Source organism: Otolemur garnettii, unplaced genomic scaffold (assembly GCF_000181295.1).
Source record: "Otolemur garnettii isolate 467f Iridium unplaced genomic scaffold, OtoGar3 scaffold00026, whole genome shotgun sequence".
In the NCBI taxonomy this organism is placed as follows: domain Eukaryota; kingdom Metazoa; phylum Chordata; class Mammalia; order Primates; family Galagidae; genus Otolemur; species Otolemur garnettii.
Window position 1 is genome coordinate 11,617,216 of NW_003852421.1, and position 9,999 is coordinate 11,627,214.

Sequence of the window (9,999 nt, forward strand, 5' to 3'; positions counted from 1 at the left end):
ACTGCTCACAGCAACCTCCAACTCCTGGGCTCAAGCGAGTCTCCTGCCTCAGCCTCCCAAGTAGCTGGGACTACAGGCACCCACCACAATGCCCGGCTATTTTTTGGTTGCAGCCATTATTGTTGTTTGGCAGGCCCCGGCTGGATTCAAACCACCCACTTTAGGTGTATGTGGCTGGCGCCTTAGCCGCTTGAGCCACAGGGGCCGAGCCCCAAGAACAAAATTTTAAACTCAAAAAGTCTGGCAGAAAGAACAAGGGCAATGAGAATTCAGGAATGAGTAGGTCATGCAGTTAGGCTGAATTGCAAATAAAACTGTAGTTGGGCCTTGAAGAATGTATAAAGCTATATTGGATTTTGAGAGTGCAAGAGGAGAAATAGCAATGTTGCGAAATGGAGCTGGAGATGACAGTAGCTGATTTAATGTCTGGCCAAAGTCTAAATAATTAGGCATTATAATTTTGGTGTAGTATTAAACAGTAAGCATTTCTGGACACCTTTCAAATTCTATGAAGTTTTGGGAACTTTGGGAGGATACCAGAAGCTGACATCTTTTCTGACTTTAGGAAATTTATTTATTATTTATTTATTTTTTGTTATTTTATTTTATTTATTTTATTTTTGAGACAGAGTCTCATTATGTCACCTTTGGTAGAGAGCTGTGACATCACAGCTCACAGCAAGTTCAAACTCTTAGGCTTTAAGCGATTCTCTTGCTTCAGCCTCCCAAGTAGCTGGAACTACAGGCACCTGCCACAAGGCCTGACTATGTTTTTGTTGCAGTTGTCATTATTGTTTAGCTGGCCCAGGCCGGGTTCGAACTTGCCAGCTTCAGTGCGGGTGGCTGGTGTTGTAACCACTGTGCTATGGGTGCTGAGCCAAGAAGTTTATTTTTTATTTGGAGAGAAGAGGTTGGCACATAAAACTAAATTGGAGAATGTAAGCAAGTCAGGATGCAATGTTAGTGGTCAAACTATATGGTTACTTCAAACTACTGATCCCCAGCCTACACATTCTTCAAAAGTCCCTAATTCCTAGTCATTCATCTCAGCTACGGGTTTCCGTTAGCACCTTTTTTGCATTGCTAATCTAGCACTTTTTGGAAGTATCAACCTACTGCAAACTAGGCTTTTTTTAACTGAACCAAGTGCTGTAGTTGCCCAGCCAGGTTCATCTGCTTGTGAGAAAGTCAATATCCAGAGACAATAGGGTTCACATCAGAGAAAGAGTTTATTCTGCAAAATGCTAAGCAGGAGACTCATAAATTCTCTCAAATCTGCCTCTCTGAGAATTGGGGGACAGTGTTTTTGAAGACAATTGGGTGGGCAGTGGGGGCAATGAGGCAGGCTCTGCTGATTTGCTGGCTTCTGAGTGAATCACTTGAGCCCAAGAGTTTGAGGTTGCTGTGAGCGATGATGCCATGGCACATCAGTTCTTTGGTATGGGCTGCTGTCTGCGTGGGTCAGTTACAAGAATGCATGAATCTTGGGTGGAGGTTCCAAGACCAGTTGTGACAGTTTCTTGGTCTGGTGGGTCAGTCAATCCACCAGAATGCAGGAACTCCAAGATATCTCAAACCCCCTCCCTTAGGTTCCAAACAGGTGATGTTATTTACAGAGAAAAGTTAAAAATCTTTACAGCTATCACCCATGCCTCCTAGAGTAGCAATTATAGAGAAGCAAACAAGGGGACAGTGGCTGATTATTACTATTTTAGCTAAACCTGTTTCCTACACAGCGTTTGATTATTATGATTTTAGCTAGGCCTGTTCCTTCACAGACCTTTGGGAGCCCTTACTCTAGTTGTCCCCTGCGCCTCTCCATCGGTCTGTAAGGATGGTTTCAGTACTTCTTTACAAAGGACTTTCTGTGTCTAGGGATGAGGACAGTGCTTGCACCCAGTTCTATGGGATCAATGTACCCAGATGAGTTTCCCCCTACTCCACAATGGAGAGGTCAAGAGAAGTGCTTTGAAGAGTTAAAAATCATCAGGAGTGGCTGGACGTGGTGGCTCAGGCCTGTAATCCTAGTGTTGTAGGAAGATGAGGCTCAATGGAGAGAAAGAGCACCCAAACACAATGTTCAAACGAGGAAGGGCTTTACTCTAGCCGGCAGAGCCTTAGCGGACAAGAGTCTCAAAATGACCACACTCCCTGAGTATCTTGGTTTTTCTCTTTTTATCTCCAGTCAAAGGTATTTTTTGTTTTTTGGAGACAGAGTCTCACTAGGTTGCCCTGGGTAGAGTGCTATGAAGTCACAGATTACAGCAAGCTCAAACTCGGGCTTAAGAGATTCTCTTGCCTCAGCCTCCCAAGTACCTGGGACTACAGGCGCCTGCCACACGCCTGGCTATTTTTTGTTGTAGTTTTTGGCAGGCTCAGGCTAGGTTTGAACCTGCCAGCTCTGGTGTACGTGGCTATCTCTCTAGAGCTAAGCTATAGGCACTGAGCCAGTGAATGGTATTTTACTTAAATACTTAAAGGTATTTTGGACTCTTCTATGCCCTTTGCTCCACTGGCTGAAATAAAGCCCTTTCTCTTATAGACACGGTGTTTGGGTGCTCTTTCTCTCCATTGAGCCTCATCTTCCTGCAACACTCTCTCACTAGCACTCTGGGAGGCCAAGGCAGATGGATTGCCTAAGCTTAGGAATTCAAGACCAGCCTGAGCAAGAGTGAGACCCCATCTCTAAAAGAAATAGCTGGGCGTTGTGACTGGTGCTGTGGTCCCAGCTACTCAGGAGGCTGAGGCAAGAGAGTCCCTTGAGCCCAAGAGTTTGAGGTTGCTGTTAGCTATGACGCCAGGGTGACTGAGTGAGACTCTTGTCTCAGAAAAAAAAAAAAAATCATGAGAAAGTAAAAATATAAGGAAAAAGCAAAGAAAGGCAATGTGGGGGAGAAGGTATAATTTCCCCTTTGCCACTGGAAGATTTGCTGAAAGATCAACTCATAATAAGGCAGAATAATAAGAGAAAGAGATGACAATTTTATTTACCTTATGCAGGAAGAGAATCACAGAGAGATTACCCAATATCCTTGTGGTGTCCAGAAGTTTATTTTTTTATTTTTATTCTTGTAGGGGATTCATTGAGGGTACAAGAAACCAGGTTACACTGATTGCATTTGTTAGGTAAAGTCCTTCTCGTGCAGAAGTTTATATATACTCTTTTTATTTATTTTTATGAATTTTTCTTTTTTTGCAGTTTTTGGCTGGGGCTGAGTTTGAACCCGCCACCTCTGGCATATATAGGACCAGGGCCCTACCCCTTTGAGCCACAGGCACTGCCCTTTTTTTTTATTTTTAAGACAGAGCTTCAAGCTGTTGCTGTGGGTAGAGTGCTGTGGCATCACAGCTCACAGCAATCTCAAACTGTTGGGCTCAAGCGATTCTCCTGCCTCAGCCTCCCAAGTAGCTGGGACTACAGGTGCCTGCCACAACACCCTGGCTATTTTTTGGTTGTAGCTGCCATTGTTGTTTGGCATGCCTGGGCTGGATTCGAACCCACCAGCTCAGGTGTATGTGGCTGGCGCCTTCGCTGCTTGAGCCATAGATGCTGAGCCATATTTTTCTTTTTTTGAGACAGTTTCACTTTATTGCCCTTGGTAGAGTGATGTGGTGTCCTAGCTCACAGTAACCTCAAACTCTTGGGCTCAAGTGAGCCGCTTGATTCAGTTTATTTATTTATTTATTTATTTATTTCTGAGACAGAGCCTCAAGCTGTCGCCTTGGGTAGAGAACCATGGCATCACAGCTCACAGCAACCTCCAACTCCTGGGCTCAAGCAATTCTCCTGCCTCCACCTCCCAAGTAGCTGGGACCACAGGCGCCGGCCACAATGCCCCGCTATTTTTTGGTTGCAGCGGTCATTGTCGTTTGGCGGTCCGGGCTGGATTTGAACCCACCAGTTCAGGTGTATGTGGCTGGCGCCTTAGCCGGTTGAGCCACAGGCGCCGAGCCTATTTATTTATTTTTTTTGAGACAATCTCAAGCTGTTGCCTTGGGTACAGTGCTATGGCATCATAGCTCACAGCAACTTCCACCTCTTGGGCTCAAATGATGCCTCAGTTTTTCTATTTTTAGTAGAGATGGAGTCTTTTGTTTAACTGTGAGCTCAAGCAATCCACCTGCTTGAGCACCTGGCCTATACACTCATTTTAGAGGGGAGAAGGAGAGACAAATATAGGTAATTCTGTTGAGAGGCAATAAATGATTATTAGGGAGAATGAATAGATACTTTGGACAATAAATGGATGGTAGAAACAGATTAACTTATAAATGATTCTCTTTGGAAATTAAATTAACATGAGTGAAAAGTATTATTTTTCTTTTTGGCAGTTTTTGGCTGGGGCTAGGTTTGAATCCACCACCTCCAGCATATGGGGCTGGTGCCCTACTCCTTTGAGCCACAGGCACTGCCCCAGAAAGGTATTATTTTTAAAAAGGATTGGGCTAGGTTTGGTTGTATTCTTGATCTTCCTTGCTGTAATGATTATTGAGGTAATTGGGAGAGGAAGGAAAGACAATTGTTTTCCTAGGTGGGTCAGGGTCTCTGGTTGATAAAGAAACTTCTAAGATTTTGGGAGAGCCAATGATGGGGTGGGGATGGAGGGTAAGAACGACTTTGAGGTTTTTTTAGTCAATTCAATGTACTGACTCTCAAATTTGGGGGTAAAAATATTTTTTTTTCCTGCAGTTTTTGGCTGGGGTTGGGTTTGAACCTGCCAACTCCAGCATATGGGGCCAGTGCCCTACTCCTTTGAGGCACAGGCGCTGCCCTTTTTTTTGAGACAGAGTCTATGTTACTCTTAGTAGAGTGCTGTGGCATCACAGCTCACAGCAACCTCAAACTCATGGGCTTATGTAATTCTCTTGCCTCAGTCTCCTGAGTTGCTGGAACTACAGGTGCCTGCTAGAACACCTGGCTATTTTTTTTTGTTGCAGTTGTCATTGAACCCAGGCCCAGGCAGTGTTCAAATCTGCTAGCCTCAGTGTATGTGTCTGGCACCCTACTCACTGAGCTATGGGTGCAGAGTTGGGGTAAAAATATCTTGAATTTCCCTCAGTAATACATAGTCTTGTCAAGATGGGAGGGGACAACTTCATAAGAAGTAGGTGACTACCACGACAAGAAAGCCTTTCAACTACTAAGAATACCAATCTGTTTTCCTTTTCAGGAAAAACAACACTAATATTTTCTAAAACTTTTGGAAATGAGAAAACTCCTTTCTTTCCCCTGCCTTGGTATCTCAACTGCACAATGGTTTTTCATACCAGGAGACTGGAGTTGGTAGCCCAATAGGGGAGAACCTAGGCCAAGGACTTAGAAGCCCAGCTTCCAAGGCAGCTAAGGGAACCAAGAACATCTACATTTGTTGTTTAATATTTGACCTGACATTCACAGAAAGTGGTTAAGACTATAATCATCTGGAGAAATGGAGACCCCAGTATACAGGTCAGAACGATCTGAAAGTCTTTTGAAAACAGGGTGAGTAGCCAATACTGAACTGTAAAAGTGAAGTTTGTTCATTTCCAGCAAATAGCACTAACGAACAAGTTCTGCAATATTTAGGGCAAGATCATTTTTCAGTTTGCTAAGTGAACATGACATTATATCATTTTAAAAAGCGTTCAGCTTTTTTAAAAAGGTAAAGTAATTAAAAGGATTTTTTAAAGGCCTTTTATTTTGACTATTTAAAGCTTCCAATATGTGCCCGTTTCTCAGATAGGTTAATGTTACTTATTGTAGAATCCTCCCCACCATGTCTAGTCGTCACTAGTTTGCAGATGAGGAAACTGAGCAGCTCACAGAAGCCTTTTCAGCAATTCGCCAAGGTGCGATTGCGACTTGAATCCAGGTTTCCTACCCCTAGTTTCTGAGACCTTTCCAGACACCGTGGTTCTCTCTTCAAACACTGCCGCAAATAAACTCTTACAATAGTTCTGCCATCCAAGTATGTATGCTTTTTTAGTAACCAGACTGAGAGGAATGAGCACGTGAATTAAATGCATAGGGTTCTGTACCAGGGAGCGCTTATCCCACTTTTCATTTATTCAAAGGCTAGCCTGAGAGATCATTGAAAACACTGCGTCCTAAAACCACCGCGGAAAAACAAGGAAATTAACAAGGCAGAATGGCGACGGGAGACTTGACAAAGTTGTTAACAAGGCGAGCTCAAGGAGCTACACCAGGGCCTGCTACTTCATTTATTTCAGAGATTAAATAAGCGCGACAGGGGGTTGGCGGCAGGTAAAAAGCAGGCTCTGGTGTGGCGCAGGCAGTTGGTATTCTTGGCACTCGGTGTTCGAGATGCTTCCTTAAAGTGTGCGTGTCTGTGTGGTTCGGTCTCCATATTCCACTTATTTTTACCTCTGTGTTTTAGCCTCGCTCATGGGCACCCCAGACCACAAAATACGCCCGTAAAAACAAAGATCTCGCTCGGTCTCTTTCAAGAGGGCTACCTTTTTTAGGAGGAGGCCACCGGAGCTTCACTTTTTGGCCACCAGCGACGCCCTGGCCGCTGGCCGGGCGGAGACGCGCCCGCGACCGCAAGCCGAGCCCGGGTCTGGCCTTTCCACCTGGTGACCGCGACCACCGCCCACCCTGCGCGTGGGGGCGCGTGCGGCCGCGGTGACCTCGGACTACCCCAGCCGCCCGGGCCCTCTCTGCACAAATACGCGAGGCGCTGTCCTGAGGTGACACCGGCTGCACGGCAGGAGCAGCAGGCGCCGCCGATCAACTAGTTCGCACCGAGGATTCCTCTTGGTGCGTGGCCCAGTTTTCCTTCGGATGGGCTCCAACCCCTCCCTGACACCGCCCCCCGCGCCGCCACGCTCCGAGGCCTTCCCCGGGGAAGCCTCGCGTCCCTCCCCCGGGGCTCTGGGCGGCGCGAGCGCGATTCCTCGATTCCACAGGCGGTTCGCGCCCCGGGTGGAGGCGGGGCGCGCGGGGAGGGGGCTGGCCGCCGGCGCGGGAGGGGGGCGGGGGCCTGGGGCCGGGGAGGCAGGGGCGGGCCGGCGTGGGGAGTTCCTCGCTCGCGGACCACACGCTCCGCGGGCCAATCCCGAGCCAGCCTCTAGCGGTGTCGCACGCGGGACACGTCCTAGCGTTTGTTGGCAGGGCCGGTGAGGGGGAGGGGGCCATAAGGAGGGAGGGGAGTTGAGTGACAGGCTTCGCGGGGCAGGCTGGGATTCGTAGTTCCCAGCTTTCGTAGCCATAGCCATTTTGTAGTCGGGGAACTACAACTTCCAGAAGATCAAGGGGACCATTCTAAGGTGCCCCGGGAATAGGCGGCTCTCCCCCGGGCCGGGAGTCCTGGGGCACTTGTACCCAAGCAGCCCGGCTGCAGGTAGATGTGAGGGCAGTGGTGGGGGCCAGCGTAGAGCGGCCGTGGGGTGAGCGGCAAGCAGGGGAAAGGGGGTGAGGTGGAGCGACCGAGCGTGCCATGCATTGAGCTAGGGAGCCTCTCTCAATTCCACTCCTGGGTTCTTCGTGGGAGCGATGCCTGAAGGGTTGTGTGGGAAAAGATTCGTAGAGGCGTCTTGGGTGTCCGGTTGGCGGGGCTTCGGGAGTCCTCTGGACAGGGCTAGGGGCGGTCGGCCCCCGTTTTAGCTGGCGTCTGGGTGCTCAGCTGTGGGAGTTTTCGGCTGGCGTTCGGCGGGGAATTAGCCGAGGAGCCCTAACTTGTATAAAAGCAGAGTCCATTTAAAGTTGGGCTGGATAGCCTCTCTCTCATTGGTTAGGGGGCTTGGAAAAAAGAGACTCGGCGAGCCCTCGCTGTGGTGCTGCCGCCGCCGCCGCCGCCGCCGCTGGAGTTGACTCTTCTGCTCGCACTGCTGCTGCAGCACAAACGTGACTTCCAACATTTTTTATTTATCTTTCCCTTTTCTTTTCCAAGATGTAACTACAGATCAGACACTAAGGACCTTCACGTTTCGCTGATGTAGTTTTTGGAGGAAAAAGGGGGGAGTGAAGGGCGTCGGTTTTTTTTTTTGTGTGTGTATGTGTTTCGGGGGAAATTTTCCATTATGAGTGTTTTACTAAAGTGAATTTTTTTTTGTTTGCTTCGTTCGTCTTTGGCTCTTTTTTTTTTTCCTTCCCAATTTCGGATTTATTTCAAGGCGAATCTGGCTTTGGGGGAAGAGGAAGAAAAGTCGGATTACAAGATCAACCACCAACAACAACAATAAAAACCACCAGGATATTTTTTTGCAAATTTCTGACGGCTTTAAATTCATGAAGCAATTGTCCCCTTTTGCAATCAGCATTTGGATCTCAGAATGAGCAAGGAAAGACCCAAGAGGAATATCATTCAGAAGAAATACGTAAGTGCTCCTAACAACACATCCTTTGACTTGCAGTTTTAAGCAATGGCTGTGAATGTCAAGTTTATAGATAATTCTGCAGCTGAAGGGTTTTAAACACAGCGTCCGATAAGGCTGTTTCTTTCTTTTCTGAAAGAGGGCTTTTCAGGCAAAGTCGTGTCTGCCTAGTTTGGCTGAAAAAACAGATTGGTGTAGAGATACCTCAAGTGAATAAATTGACCTCGAATGACACAACCTTAATCTAGTTTTAGATGAAAGACAGGGGATTTTGGTGGAGCTAGGGGTTGGGGGGAGCTGCGGTAATGTAACTAAACTGCATTCTCTGGCGGATTTGGCCCCATATTGCACTTTGCATGCAGATGAGCCTGTGTTATTATTATTAATGTTATTTGGTAAATCATGTAACGCGTGTGTGTTGAAAGCCCTTTAAGTTGCAATCGAGGGTCTGATTATGGCCATCTTCTTGGCACTGGCACATCAAATTTTATGTATGTGGTCGTTTGGGCTTATCTGGTTTACAACATAAACCAGTTTGGAATCGTGTTACAGCGAATGCATTTGTTGGGATTGACTTTAATAATGAGGCTGGTTTTGTTTTAAAAATGTATGGTTTCCAGTTTTAGGGGAAAGGGACATATACTGTGACTAATGTTTTTAAGTATGTTTGTGAATGCATGCATATGTAAGTGACTGAAAGTAATTTCCCCTGTTAACAGGGCTTCTGAAATAGGGTGATTATTCAGAGATTTAAATGGTGTGGAATAGTTAAATTTATTTTGAGCATATTACAGATACGTTCCGATTGGTTTGGGGTGTTTTTGTTTTGTGTGTGGTGGCTTTTTCTTTTTTAAGTTTAGGGGGAGGGAAGAAAAGGGGATCGAGGGATTAACTAAATATGCACTCGAGTGATCGGTGATTAGCTGCAAGCTTTAAATCAAATAAGTCGTTTTTTAAAAAAAGGCCAAATGAACACACATTAGGAATAATTTAGTGTTATAAGAAAGTTTTCTTTAACTCGAGTAGACAAATTGGTGTTAATATTTTCCTTTTTTGATTAGTGTGGTGTGTGCAATGGGAGATGACCTTCGGGGCAGTGGTTTTGTAAAAAACATATTTAGTGAAAAGCTGAATGTCTCTTCCAGAGCTGATCCTAATCTAGATACGTAAACTTTAACCCTGAAAGAAATGCAAGGTTAGATAATCAAGTCCAACTTAGAAAGCTGTTCCATAAAGAATTTAAGAATTAAAATACATCCGCATTGCAGAGGGCTGGGTAGAATGCAAAGGACTAGTTTAAACTCGGGCTCTAGAAACTGTATGGAGACAACCTTGCTTTGGAGCGTGGACGCCTTCTCCGGGCTACTTTCTTTCGGTTGAAACCACAAAGCAAATGGGCTAGAACTTGGACAAGAACCGCCTCCGCCTCCCCCATCCCGGACCTCGTTAAGTTGGAGAGGAGCGTGGGGTGGGCTTTTTGTTGCTGATGGTCAGCAGATCGTGTCGAGTCGGGGCGTCCGGCCGCGGGAGTCGTAGCACGAGTTAAAGCTCTGGGAGCGGAGCCCATGCTCTTGACGTGCTCGAGCCGGCTGCGGAGGGGACAGCGCGCCCGGGTCGGGGTCGCCTGGGCCGGGGCTGGGCGGGCGCACGCGCGGCCTGTAGGGGGCAGGCTCCGGGCTCCGG

General features: G+C 46.9%; 1 protein-coding gene across 1 annotated transcript in view; it reads left to right on the plus strand.

Annotated features, from left to right (window-relative positions):
• Window positions 1-7,659: 7,659 nt before the first annotated feature.
• Window positions 7,660-9,999, plus strand: part of JARID2 (jumonji and AT-rich interaction domain containing 2) — a 285,849-nt gene continuing 283,509 nt past the window's right edge. Inside the window, exon 1 of the mRNA XM_003788317.2 lies at window positions 7,660-8,319. Coding sequence (XP_003788365.1) covers window positions 8,275-8,319 — 45 coding nt within the window. The 5' untranslated portion in view covers window positions 7,660-8,274. The remainder of the gene's footprint in view (window positions 8,320-9,999) is intronic.